This window comes from Lampetra fluviatilis, chromosome 35, assembly GCF_964198595.1.
Source record: "Lampetra fluviatilis chromosome 35, kcLamFluv1.1, whole genome shotgun sequence".
NCBI lineage: Eukaryota > Metazoa > Chordata > Hyperoartia > Petromyzontiformes > Petromyzontidae > Lampetra > Lampetra fluviatilis.
The window spans coordinates 6084393-6098516 of record NC_136309.1 but is presented as its reverse complement, the minus strand read 5'-3'; the positions used below and the strand labels follow the sequence as shown (position 1 = coordinate 6098516).

At 53.8% G+C, this 14124-nt stretch overlaps 2 protein-coding genes across 2 annotated transcripts; one reads left to right on the top strand and one right to left on the bottom strand.

Annotated features, from left to right (window-relative positions):
- Positions 1-47: 47 nt before the first annotated feature.
- On the top strand, positions 48-5170 carry TSEN34 (tRNA splicing endonuclease subunit 34). The gene is made up of 3 exons (XM_078872823.1): positions 48-837; positions 1060-1530; positions 4245-5170. Exons 1-3 carry the CDS (start codon positions 339-341, stop codon positions 4430-4432), a joined length of 1158 nt encoding a protein of 385 aa, XP_078728949.1. The 5' UTR covers positions 48-338; the 3' UTR covers positions 4433-5170.
- A 549-nt stretch (positions 5171-5719) lies between these two features.
- Positions 5720-13410, bottom strand: GRWD1 (glutamate rich WD repeat containing 1). Its single transcript, XM_078872821.1, has 7 exons — positions 12932-13410; positions 10989-11106; positions 9997-10159; positions 9249-9462; positions 8463-8602; positions 7923-8120; positions 5720-7092 (listed from the first exon to the last, which is right to left on the bottom strand). Exons 1-7 carry the CDS (start codon positions 13155-13157, stop codon positions 6775-6777), a joined length of 1377 nt encoding a protein of 458 aa, XP_078728947.1. The 5' UTR covers positions 13158-13410; the 3' UTR covers positions 5720-6774.
- Between the last annotated feature and the right edge of the window lie 714 nt (positions 13411-14124).

The following is a 14124-nucleotide window of genomic DNA, read 5'->3' as shown; positions in this document are numbered from 1 at the left end:
GGACAGGGCAAGGGGTGAGGGCAAGGGGTGAGGGCAAGGGGTCAGGGCAAGGGGTCAGGGCAAGGGGTGAGGGCAAGGGGTGAGGGCAAGGGGTGAGGGCAGGACAGGGAGTGAGGGGGTGAGGTGAGGACGGAGGTCAGGACAAGGGGTGAGGACAGGACAGGGAGTCAGGTGAGGGGGTGAGGTGAGGACGGCGGTGAGGTCGGGACAGGGTGAGGGCAGGACAGGGATTCAGGTGAGGGGTGAGGTGAGGAGGTGAGGTGAGGGGGTGAGGTCGGGACAGGGCAAGGGGTGAGGACAGGGATTCAGGTGAGGGGGTGAGAGGGTCGGGTCGGGTCATGTCGGACCAGCAGGAGGGACCCCTGCTCGTCCACGTGTCCGCGGGCGGCGCGGCGCTGCTGTGGAGCGCGGCCGAGGCGCGCGATCTCCGGGAGCGGCACGGCATCGCGGGCTCCCCCGCGGGCTCCCTGGCGCGGCAGCCCCGGCAGAACTCGCGCCTGGGCCTCCCCGTGATCCTCATGGCCGAGGAAGCGAGGCTCCTGGCCGAGACGGGAGCCGCCGTTCTCGTGAGGCCCGCGGCGGCGGAGGAGGGCGACGCCGGCGGCGAGGAGATGGAGCGCAGGGTGCAGGAGCTGGAGGAGGAACGGGAGCGAGGATTCAGGGAGCAGAGGCGCCTCGCCATTCGGGAGCGCAGGGCACGCATGCGGGGGGGTCTGGCCGCCACCATCGCCCGGGGACGCGAGGCGAAGCGGCGCAAGACGCGGGGGGGACGCGGCGACGGCGGTGAAGGAGGAGGAGAGACGAGGGGTGGAGATGGGATGGTGGGTGGTGGTGGTGGTGGAGATGGGATGGGTGGTGGTGGTGGTGGAGGAGAGACGAGGGGTGGAGATGGGATGGTGGGTGGTGGTGGTGGAGATGGGATGGGTGGTGGTGGTGGTGGAGGAGAGACGAGGGGTGGAGATGGGATGGTGGGTGGTGGTGGTGGAGATGGGATGGGTGGTGGTGGTGGTGGTGGAGAGACGAGGGGTGGAGATGGGATGGGTGGCGGTGGTGGTGGAGGAGGTAGGGGAGACTTTGAGGATGCCGGTGAGGAGAGACCTGAGTTCGCCTTCGAAACTGCTGAGGATGCTGGTGAGAGGGGCAAGGTGACGGCTGAGAGTGGCGAGCAAAAGTTGGAGGACATGGAGCTTGGCGAGGCGTGCGTGGACCACCACGATGCCGGCCAGGAAGCCGAGGAGGACAATGCCGCTGCTGCTGCTGGTGACGACGAGGACGATGATGAGCACGACGACGACGACGATGATGATGCTGGTCTTCAGTTCACACGAGAGAGCATGCTGGTGCAGGTGCGCACAGCTAGGGCCGCGGGGGCCCTGCGCGTCGTGGAGTGGCGAGCGGCCTCGGCGCTGTGGCCCCACCCGTCGCTAGCGCACCAAGAGCTGCGCTACCGCGTCTACCGCGACCTGCAGCGGCGTGGCCTGCACCTCACGAGCGGAGCCAAGTTCGGGGGAGACTTCCTCGTCTACCCCGGTGCGGCTCGCGGTAGCGCGGTTGGCTGCGTACGGTGCGAAAGAAGTCGTGCTGTGCCGTGCGTGCCCCCAGCCGGGGAATTCCACGTTGTTGTGGGTTTGAGGGCGAGTTCAATACCGTGGGAGATTTCGGCACAGTGGGGGCAGGTATTTTATCGACCTTTGAAGGATGAATGATGGGCTAGGGGTGTGTACCCGATTTTAAATGTTCTGGGTATCAGAACCTTTATTCGTACTGGAGGAATCCGATGAATAAAAAAGCTCTCCGGTAGTGGCAGGTCATAACGTTCCAACAAACATTACAAAAACAATAGGAATGCCAAGTATAGGAAAGGTAAACATTAACTTTTATTTATATAAATAAAAAAATTACTTCGTCTTATCTTACCAGGTACGCTGGGTGTGGGGGGGGGCATAGCAGAGAGTGAACGTGGGTGGGAGGCCACGGGGACATTCGGTCGTGCAGGGCCCCCCACCCAGGGACACCCCTAGGGGGCCGTCCATAAATGACGTCACGCACCTGGGGGGGTCAGACATTTGTGACGAGGGGGGGGGGTTGAGAAATGTGACGTCACATCAAAATGCGCAACTTTAAATCAATATAGACAACATGTTCTACTTAATAAAATAGACTTTTTAATAAATGTTTGCTCCTACAACAGAGTGCAGCGCCACATTAAATAATGACAATAGTTTAAAGCGATTTGAAGCATGTTTTTTTTTGGGGGGGGGGGGTGCAGAGCTTTGTGACGTCATATTTGAGGGGGGGGGGGTCTGACTTTTTGTGACGAAGGGGGGGGGGTCAAAAATCGCGTGACGTCATTTATGGACGGCCCCAAGCCCGGCCCTCTCACGTACAACGCTGCCGGGGGCAGCGAATTCGACCATCGCCCGCTAGAGGGGGAGAGCTTAGCCATCAGGCGCGTCCACGCTTAGGAAGTTTTGGTTAACATGGAAACACGATGCTGCGACTATTATGGGGCCATCCGTTTAGTACGTACGCATGGAGGGGGGAGGTGGGGGGGTTAACCCAAATGCGTATGGGGGGGGGGGGGTGTGAAGCCTCTATAATACTGGTAGGAACCTCCTGGTTACACCAGCCCACAGGGGATTATTGTGTCCGTCCGTCGTGCAGGGAGGGGCTGGGTAGGGAGGAGCTGGGTGGGGAGGGGCTGGGTGGGGAGGGGATGGGTGGGGAGGGGGAGGATGGGGAGGGGCTGGGTGGGGCTGGGAGGGGAGGGGCTGGTCACCCCGTGGTGCCCTTATAAAACTCAACGTTTAACCTACTCACGCCGGCTTGTGCCCGCCCTCACAGTCGGGCATATTTGCGGAATACACCACGCCGCCGTTGACCCTGGCCATTGACCGAGCAACCCAACGTTCCTACCAGCTCCCTCCGCAGGAATGTGTTTTTGTCTACATTGGCCTTCAAATGAGTTAGTCGGGCGGTGGACTGTTTGCTTAAACACGTTCATATTAATCGTTTCTGCCTGGATTAAATATCGGCCGTTCTATAGGATTTGGGGGGGGGTCAAGCAAACGTACACAGATAGGAGGGGGGGGTGTAAAAAGTACGCGTGCGTGCAGGCAGGCAGGGTGGGAGGGGTCAAGTTTTGACAGATTTTTGCGTACCTACTGAATGGATGGCCCCTATTGATGATTTTATATTGCGCCGTAATTCTTGCTAATGGCAGATGAAGACGCCGCCGTTGTAAGGAGCGCAGTCTTTGCACGTGGGGGGGGGGGTGCAGGAAACCGGACAAGCGAGAAAGAATGCCAGAACCGATGCGACTAACAATTGCACAAGCTTTGTGGTTCCTATATTTTTGGATGTTTTGCAAACGCCATTGTGATGGGTGTTTATACACTCATTGCCAGTGACGATTTCCATGAAACGTCATTGATGTGTTGCAGAGGTTCGTATCTGGCAGGCCACCCTGGTTAATCCTTCGGGTGTAATTAACGGTACAAAAGCACCATTTGCTTCACAGCGGACGTTAAAGATCCCCTGATGCCATTTCGAAACGAGTGGTCCATTGTCGGCGGCATCACGGTGAAAAGTTGTCAAATTTGAAAATGACCCGTAAATTACTCAGAATTGGGATTAACACGGCAATATCGCTCCCTCCTGGCAGACTGCATCCGTCTGTGAAACGCGGCGCTTTCGAAACAAGCCCTGCGCTATAGGAACAGCGTTAATACAGACCAGTCCTAACCATTACACTGGTCAACAAAAAAAAATTCTGGCCTGGACTTTTGCAGCTGTTTTATACTAATTTCAGGGTGAGGATTCCAAATCTGATCTCATATTTGCTCTATCACATCTCATTTTTATGCTATCCCGCATACCCCATTTTCATTGATTTTACCAGAAATTAACTCTGTCACTTATGATTGCAAGTTGTTGCGAGTCAGTGACTGCTTTAGTGTTAAAATATGGTGCTGTATTTTTAGGATAGTGTGTTTATAATATAATTTTATGTAGATATCCACATTTATTTAATATTTTTCTTCTGCAGTTGTTATTGAAAATGCAACATTTGATCACTCAAACCTGACGTGATAGACAAACTGATGCCAGATTTGGAATCGGCACCCCAAAATCACCATAAAACCGTTGGAATACCTTATGCCAGAAAAAGTGTGTTGACCAGTGTTATCATTTCAAGCCAGCTGTTGGCAAGGCCGCTAATCTCTCGTGGCGCGCATCCGCAGGAGACCCCCTGCGCTTCCACTCGCACTTCATCGCGCTGTGTCACGACGACGAGCGGCCGATGGCGCTCGTGGAGCTGCTCGCGGCGGCGCGTCTCGGCAGCAACGTGAAGAAGACGGTGCTGCTGTGCTCGCCCATGCCCCGAGACGGCGTCCGCTACACTTCCCTGCAGTGGAGTGGCTGGAAGTAGTGACCACCGCCCTGCCCGTCGCAGCCCTTGCCCAACCGGCAAGTTCCGACCCGCGAACTCCAATGTCGCACATTCAGCCTCCCACCACCTCATCCGTGAAATATCACAAACACCAAGAGCTCATCCGTTAACATCCAACCAAAATAAAACCGACAACTTTGAACCTCCAACCACCTCTGCGCTGTTGGAATTTAGCCCGCACCCCCCCACCACCGCGCTGTGGATACGTGGGGTGTGCGCACTCGTTAGCTACGCCACTGGTGACCTCTCAACTCCCCCTCCCACAGCCATGCTGCAACATCAAACCCGTAACGCGACACCTCTGGCTGCCCGGCTCGTGGTGAATAAGAGGCCGAGGAGTGGGGGGACGGGAGTCTGGTCCTAAGCAACCCTCAGCAAATCCTGCGACTCCTTACGATCCAGGACGGATGGTTTCGTAGTCTCGCTCTTTTTTTCCCCTCGTCTGTGCAGAGTTCCTTAATGCGTGGACCTCATCCTGAAAGTATAAAAATCAACAAAATAGCCTGCAGCCCCGTTCGTCACCCCACTGCCGGATGAGGGAGTTCCCATGCCTTGGCGGTTATGGTAATTGTTTGGCCATACTTCACCACCCTGGTCAGCGCATGGTTAGAGATACAGTACACTTGTCAGTGATCTTGGCTCTGGCCAGGATTTGAACTCTGGTAAGTTGTTTTTTGTGCAGCGTGCGAACCACCTCCCCATCTCAAAAGCAGAACAGACCAGAATTTCTTGGCAATAGAGAACATGCACTTGTGTTTACTGCTCGGGCTACTGTTATTGTTAATTTGCTTGGTCGCCATAGAAGCTTCATTACCACCCTTGTGTATTGGCATTTCACTCCCGGCTTGGTGCCTTGTAATCGAACCCCGGGCAGCCAGGTCAACAGTGCAGTGGTCTGTGCTAAACTCCACCCAAAATTAGCATATCATTTCCACAATTATACGTATCAAGATAAGAAAACTTATAACCGATTAATGAATAAGCAGACAATTTTCCACCTCAAGCATTAAGTTTCCTATTTTTTTACACATCACATCAGCCACACAGCCTTCTGAAAAGTGCATCATTTAGGCAGCATTGGCCCAATAGAAGCTGCAACTCTAAACCTGTTTTGACATTCAGCGTCTCGGCAGCAGTCCACTTGGCTTGCTTATATTGTGTCCCGTCGAACCACCCGACGACGAATCGTCACGGAACAATGCTACACTCAAACCGGCCGAAGCCTCATTCTTTCAAAAACGGCGACGGAGGAAGCGTCGTGTAAATACCTCGCTTTTATTTCCTACGCAACCGCGGGGTTACGTGACCACGCAGGCATCTCTAACACGCCCCTGCCCCCACACCGCGGATTCACGTTACAAGAAAAACACAGCGAGGCGCCTCGTGACCGCCACTGGGTCATCCGCCGCGCGTCGACCGTTAAGTTTAAAGAGTTCCCACCGCGACGAGGAGACGGGGCAGGGCAGACACGCTCGGAGCTGTTGCAGCAGTTGCAGTGAACTCTACTTTGTAAGCGGGGTACGGTGGTGGCAGTGTTACACAACCAGACCAGGAGGCCAAGCCCCGCTGGAGGCTGCTCAATCGGAAGTGGCCGGGTGGGTCGGAGGTGCCAAAACGGTGCCGCTGAGCCAGTGTCCTGGGCTCGGAGCCGGGGATCGGCCGCCTGTGTTTCAATTCGATTCTTAACTGTAGCGAGTTGCAGGTTTCGTGCACAAATAAACCATCGTAAAACCCCATCGGTGTCAATTCAAGGGGGCCAGGTGGCTGAGTGGTCCAAGATGCTGAGCCGGCACCGCGGAGGGAGCCCGAGTTCCAATCCGAGTGTTGGATGCCTGCGATTGTTCTGGGTCCTCAGGTGAAGCGAGTTGATGTTCTCAGCCTGGTAACCGATGACTGCATAAAACACCCCCATCACGTGAAATTGTTTCGTCTCTTAATTTGGCTAAACTCCAGCTGAGAATAAAAAATGATAAAAGCTGGAATTTACTGTAGCAGGGTGCCCCCACATGTGGATAAGAGGTTCCAGAAGTAGTTCCGTGTTTATTTCTCCAGTTGACCCTTCTCTATCCCATGGCAAGGGGCACCGAGACTCCATTAAACGATGCCGATATCACAATCGGAATGAGGCTGAGGGGGGGGACAAAACAATGTAATAATCGAGTTCTCAGATATCAGAATAATAATTCTAGTAGCTCGCTGCTCTTCTGGCCAGCTGTGCAAAAGAGTCGGAGTTCATTCCTTGTTTTTATTTTTCCCCCAACCACTTCGGCGGCTGCAGGTTTCAGCCGGTGTCCTCTCCCTCCGTCACCGCTTCGCGGTTATTAGACGCTGACCGTGCGGAAGACGTTGAAGCCGCTGTGCGCCGTGCTGGCGATGACGCCGGGGCATTGCGGGTGCCAGTGCAACTCCTTAATGTCGCTCTGGCCCTGGTGGATGAAGAGGAGCTGGGGGGGGATGGAGGCCAGCTCCCCGGTGGTGTCGCCGCCGCCAGCCTCGGCGTCGCTCTCGACGCCGAGATCCCACTGCGTGAGGAGGTCGTCGGCGCCCGATGCCGCAAACACGGAGCTGTCGCCCGGGTGCCACTCGACCGATGTGATGGGGGCGGTGTGCTGCTTGAAACTCGCCACGGGCTCACCCTTCTGCTCACGTGCGCATGCACGGGGGAGGGGGGGGGGTGACGAGGGTGCACGTGTCACATCGCATGTTCCACGCCGCACGAGTCGTGCGTCACGCCGTGCACGTCTTGCGAGAGGTGCGATACTTGAGATTTAATTCACAGAACTCTGCTAAACGATTCGGACGACAATGAAATCGGAGAACGCTGCAGACGGTGGTTGAAGACGTCACGGCGAGCAACGCGAGCTTCGTGAGCTTCAGAGCAGCGAGGAGATGGATGTTGATTTGCCAGCTGTCAATGGACTAAATGTGGTCTTCATGGAAGTCATGGAGTTTTGTAATAAATCACATTCTGGGGCGCCCCAGCACTGAATTAGCCCTGGTATTTTTAGGACACAATTTCAGGTCGGTTATATTTTTTTCTGGGATGTCCATTAATCACAATTTGTTTGCAATAGAGCGCTCTCCTTTACACCGGGGCGTCCGAGCACTTCACACGCGTGACGAGCGACTTGCGTGTCATCTCAAACAATTGAAAGGACACTCCTAGCGACAGCTGTCCCTGGGGGTGCCCTGTTGCGGTAGAGGCTATCTCGGCACCTGGCTTGCCAGTAGGGGGTGACGATCGCTGCTGCGCGTGCAATCCCAATGGAGTAATTTGCAGGTAACATTTCTAATTTGGCCAATTTGGATTCTAAACTTCAGCTGTGAAGCACACAGCGCATCATAATCGCAGCAATAACCGGGGTGGCCTGCCGGATTCCAACCGGGGGTGAAAACCTCTGCAATGAGTGGCAAACGTGCGCCACCTCTGAGCGGCATCATGAGGGCCCCCGCCCCATCCCCCCGGTACCTGGAACTGGCGCAGATCCCAGACTTTGATGAGAGCGTCGTCTCCGCCGGAGACCAGAAAGGGCTCGCGCCCGTTCCAGCCGATCACGTTCACGTCGGCGTCGTGGGCGTGCTCGGCAGTGAGCATGCACGCCTTGGAAGGGGCGGCGCGCACGTCCCAAACGCGCACCGACGCATCCGCCGAGCACGACGCAAACACCTGCACGGCGGCGGCGACGACGCAGCAGAGGGAGAGGCAAACGCTGTCAACTCGCGAAGACAAGAACGGCAAGACGCAGGCCGGACACATTGTTGTTACTTTATTTAGTTAGCTTTTGTCATTTTGGTGACCCCGAGTCACTCTTGCAAATGAGACTGCTATCTTAGCCTCTCAAATTCTCACCTGGTTACTCAAAATAAACGTGACGTTTTAAGTTATTTTTAGCAAACGAGACTGAAACAATCGCTACTTGCATTCCGACACCCGGAGCGTAAATACGAAGTGAGCGGCTGGGGGGGGGGGAAGGTGAGGGTAGAAATCGCCAAGGCGACCGCTAATTACCGTCGCCTCGTTAGGAGACCACTGTAGGTCCTCCACGGACTTGGTATGCCCCGTGTAGGGCCTCTGGTCCACGTGCCAGCCGTCGTCCCGCGGGCTCCACAGGTGGATGTTCTTCTTGCAGTCCCCGCTCAGCAGGCGGCCTGGGGGTCGGTGGGGGGGGGGGCACCGGGGTGGCAGGGGTTAGTTAGGATCAGAGCCACACTCGTCACGGGATCGAGGATCGGCAAATCCTTGAATCGATTTGACCAGCTTTCTATACGGGCAAGCCCCGATTGGCTACACAACTTGACACTTTCTGCTTGCTTTGGATCATGTTTACGAGATTAATGTGACTGCCCGTGCCGAAGGAGAGCAATCGTGGAATTTCCCCCTCAACTGCAAAGCATTACAAAGAAGTGAAATGGTAAGAAATGGAGGGAGCGACTGTGACCCCCTCCCCGCTATAGACAGGATGATCGATGGACATACACAGAAAAACCGTCTGAACAGAGCTAACACATTAACACCGTCAACCTTGATTGGACAGCATGAATAGGGAAGTCAGAAAATTGAGAAACTGGTTGCGCTCCCCACTGCACAGAGCTTTTTGCATTTTAGCTTTAGCTGGAAAGCGAAAATTATTATTTATCATTATTATTACACGTTTACCCAGGAGAGCCTCACTAAACCTTAAGACTTGGGGGGGGGGGGGGAGGCAGGGGTCTTGCCAAGTTTTGCTACCCTGACGCCCAACAAACCGGGTTAAATGAAAGCGTGACCCCGGGAGAGCGAGGGGGCGGCACTCACCGGGAACGGTGGGCGACCAGTCAAGCGCGAAGCCCTCGGCGAGGTGCCCCGAGAAGGAGAACACGGGGCTCAGCTCGTTCTGCTTCTCGCGCACGAAGCTCACGAGCGCCTGCGGAGACTCGACGGCCGCGAGCTGGGGCCGGAGGTCCCACAGCTCCACGCGGCCCTTGTCCGACCACACAGCCGCCAGCGCCACCCCACCGACACGCGACACCTGCACCACGGGAGAGGTCGCAAACGGGTTTTGATGCCTTACCCGTACCCGGCCGTACCAGGGTCGCAAACAGGTACCCGTACCCTACCCGATACCCGGCTACCCGTACCCGGCCGGGTATCGGGTAGGGTACGGGTACCCGATTGCGACCTCTGGGATGAAGCCATGTTGCAGGCGCGGGTTGGTTGATTCTAGGAACTTGAATTGTGAGAAGAGACACGACGTTGGGAAATGAGTGACACACGGTGACTCACCAGTGACTCACGGCCTACCCGTACCCGGCCGCACCAGGGTCGCAAACGGGTACCCGTACCCGGCCGGGTACGGCTAGCCGGGTATCGGGTAGGGTACGTGTATCGGGTACCCGATTGCGACCTCTGCACCATGGGCACCGGGCGCATATTTACAAACATAACACCACTGATCGATCGTTTGCCCGGGTCCCCGCTCACCCTCGCCACACTGCTCACTCGCACCGCTCGCTCTCGCCACACCGCTCACCCTGAGAGTACACCGCTCACTCTCGCCGCTCACCCGCACGCGGTTGATGGCACCGTAGTGTGGCACGAGCGCCGTGTCCATCTGTGGTTTGGCGTCCTCGTCGTCGCTGTCGTCGCTGCTCTCGTCCTCCGCCGCAGTCTCCTCCTCGCGGCCGCGGCCAGTGCCCAACATGTTTGACATCTTCATCACGAGCAGCCTGGGAGCGGGACGGCCATCGCCACGGGGAACAGGTGACACCCCGTCATTGATGCTCACGCTACTGCCGGCTCAGGGGCCTCCACTGGAGGGAGCTATAGAGAGTCCCTCTAGGGGTTATTCTTTTTTACTCTTTCATGCCGGCCAGCTATCTTGTAAGAGGTGGGAATACCCACCATTTAGCCTGCCACACGTGAGCTAATGATCGACGCTGCTGTGTACTTGTGTTTACTGCTGGGAGGACATGCATTAGGACAGGAGTCCGCAACCAAAATAAAAAAAAAAACTAAATTGGAAATCGGTAAAGCTATATCAAGAGCATGTGAATACAAGACCGTCCTTAATACATAACGTCACGAAGCGGAGGAAAATAGAATGAGTGACCTCCCACTATGCGAAGGTTGACTGTGGGCTTTGGTAGAAAGCCTTGGTTGCTGGAGCAGAGGATGTGGGGAGGAACGGAGTGAGATATATTGGGGAGATGTAGGAGAGTGTGGGGAGAACTGGAGAGAAAGAGGCAGGCAGGGAAAAGTCAATGGATCTTAAAAACAGCGAGAGCGATCTTGATATTGATCCGGGATTGGATTGTGAACTAGTGGAGGGATCGGGAGTGTTGGAATGACGTGGTCTCATTTACAGGTGTGAGGAATTGGTCAGCGGCATTTGGATCGTCTGGAGTTTGGGGCCGAGGGATTTGGGGGAGGCTGTGGATGAGAGTTGCAAACGTCCAGTGGGGGTGTGATTAAGGCACGAATGAGGATCTCAGTAGCTGCTGTGGTAAGGAAATGGTGGCTGCAACGCTCCTGCCGACCATCAGAAGGCCCAGGCACCTGTTGGCCTGCGCCGTGTCGGCCTGCGTCCCAGCCACCAGGTACATGGTCAGGGGGAAGTCTGTGCGCTGCTCGCCCAGCTCGTCGGGGATGAACGCGAAGCTGAGACACGGGGCCCCTGCGCAGAGAGAAAGGGAAACCACCCAACAACACAGTTATTGTTTTTGCCCCGACTGCTTCATTCCTCTACTTTATTTTTAGTTTGTTTTGCTTTTGTAATTTTTTGTGATCCAGGTCACATTTGCACACGAGACTGTCCTGGTCTCGAGTTCTCACTCCCTGGTTAAGACAGAATAAACTTGAAAATTGAACTATATTCTCGAGATCATAAGATTCACTTCACCCCCCCCCCCCTGCATTTTCAAGGAAAAGTTGGTGCACAAATAAGCAGACAATTCGCCCCCTTTCCATATCCATACCTGTAAACCCCTTATCTGTGCCTACTTTTTAAATCCTTTATATTAAGTTCACTTGCTTGCTTGCGCGCTTACGACCGTGCAAATCTTTCGGTCGTTTTTTAACCCACTTCCCGTGATCCAATCGAACTGACATTTTGCACACAGACTCGTTGTGCGTGACAATTTATTTTCGTGAAAAAAATTTTCAAAAATTTTCCACTTTTTAGGAATTTTTTTTTTCATATTTAATTTAAAATACCAATGTGATAAAAATTAAACTCTTACTCAAGAAAAACAGAAATGAATAATAAAATAAAACCGATGCCACGCATATAAAGAATTTATAGTGAAAAACTTTGTTTTTACGGGTTAATTTTTTTACAGAATAATTCAGACCTTATTGGTCACTCCGTGCCCTTATAAATCTCAAAGTTCATCCTACAAAGTCCTATCACATGGGAGAAACACAAATAGATTTTAAAAACCATGTTTTTGCCGATATTGAAACGGCTGTACGCCGTATGGACCTGAAAACTCAGTTTTCCTGTACAAGAATACGGGTAAACCGTATGGGTTGACAGTTGTGCATATCTATCCCTCATGAAAAGAAAATAAAGTATGTTAAAACATTCCTTCCGAGAGTGCATTACTTCAGTAGCATTGTTAAGAAACAGGTCTGGGAAGAAAGATGCCAATTGTATAATTCGGTAGGTGTGTGTGTCACCAGATTTGTACGAGCTCATTAGCACCGGACACAAGCTTGGGGTGCGTCTTAGTTTTCAGAACGTCCTATCAGCCGGTGGACAAGAAGTCATCATTGGCACGGAGACACCCGAGCAAAAAATTGTCCACTTTTTCCTTACAACCTCCCTTTACCCATACAAGATAAAGATCCCCTGTAAAGCCTCATCAGATTTTGGGGCAAGTGCTGTTAAGGCCGACATGGCAGGGGATGGGTGGCCAGCACCACGCCCGACCGCCTTTGTCTCTCCCGTGGCGATATTTTACACACCGCACTAGTACTCATTTGAGGCAGAGTCGACCTAGGGGAAGCCCATGACCAGTTCAAAAAATCGTCACTGGTGTTGGCTGCGCGCGCGATACCACTGCGCCACCGCTCCCCATACATAAATATTTTAAACAGGTAAAGGTGCAGCCCTACAATATCTTGCTCACTTTACTGCTGATGTCAGGGCCTCCACTATCGTGAGCTTTAGACATTCGTTCTAATTCTACGGAGTATTTGGCCTACTTTTCCACACTAAAGTCCCAACTTTTATTTTGTAAAAGTTTTTTTTTTTATCGTGGGCCCTGCCTGATGTCTGCATCGCCGCTCAGCACCGCGGCCGGAGTTTCCCTGAGACAACACGGAGTGGGCCACGCGTTCTGCAGACCCGGCCCGCAGAGTTGAGGGGGGGGGGTCACCGAATCTGACCCTTCCCAACCCTACCTGACCCTACCTGACCCGATTCTACCCTATCAGCCTAACTCTCCCCACAGTCACCCTGCTATAGCCCTAACCCTACCCCTGTCCCGGACCCGTACCGGTCTGCGCCTGGTGGTACATGTGGTAAGCAGAGTCGTCGCGCACCAACTCCTCGCCCGCCGAGAGCGGCTGCCCGGGTAGGTACACCCGGGGCTGCGACTCCCCGCTACCCTCTGCCATCTCCTCCTCGCCCTCCTCTTCCTCTTCCTCCTCCTCCTCCTCGCCCGACATCTCCTCCTCCTCCTCCACCACCTCCTCCACGTGTTCCCTGCCCGGCGCGGACATCTTGCCTCGGACGCGCCACACGTGACCAGAAGTGACGTCAGTACTTCGGGGGGGGGGCGTGGTTTACTGCTATCGGCCACGTGGCCGTCTTCCTGAATCGGAAGTATTTTTTTCCTTCCTAAAAATCATCGGAAGATTTGCTTCTTGGATCGGAAGAAATCTACTGGAATAGTACGAAGTCTTCTCGAATCGGAAGATTTACTTCTCAAAACGGAATCTTGCCTTGCATCTGTCAGTCACAGAGTATGGAATCTTGCCACTCTAATAGGGAAGATGTGTTCTAGAAACAGAATGTCTTAAATTTTGATGTAAAACTTTCGTGACTGCAGGGATTCATATTCTTGGTTCTTTCGGTAAAGGCACGTAGAAGGGAAACAATAGAATAATATTTTTTTTTTATTATCACGTAGAAGGGAAACAAAATAATAAAAATATAAAAAATATTTAGTTATTGTTTCCCTTCTACGTGACTTTACCGAAAGAACCAAGAATAAGAATACGTCTTCTAGAATCGTAACGCTTCCGTAAACAGGGAAGACGTCTTCCGGAAGAGGAAGACTTTGCTCGTGGAGCCCAAACGAAATCCGTCGGCGACAGGCAACTCGTAAACTGCGCGAGACCCAAACCCGTTCGCGTGCTTGTGTTGGGAGAATATCATCTGTCAGTCACGCCACGTAATAGAGAGTCAAAAACGAAGCCATCAACCACACACTTGGCTTGTGGGCATGCACGACGTGTACCATAACCACGTACGCGATTAACAAAGCCACCTGCTCCAGTACATTGTTGTAATACACACACCTATGCTCCCCTGCCTTCAAAGGTGCAATTGCCAGCGTGAAGTATGGTCAAATCATCCCCTGTGGCGTAATCATGCCCTCACGTGCAGCAGTCAACCGGCGGAGATGGCGCGGATGCGTTATGTAACGAGTGGCCTTGAGCCCTGGTGTATGATGTCATTTTATTG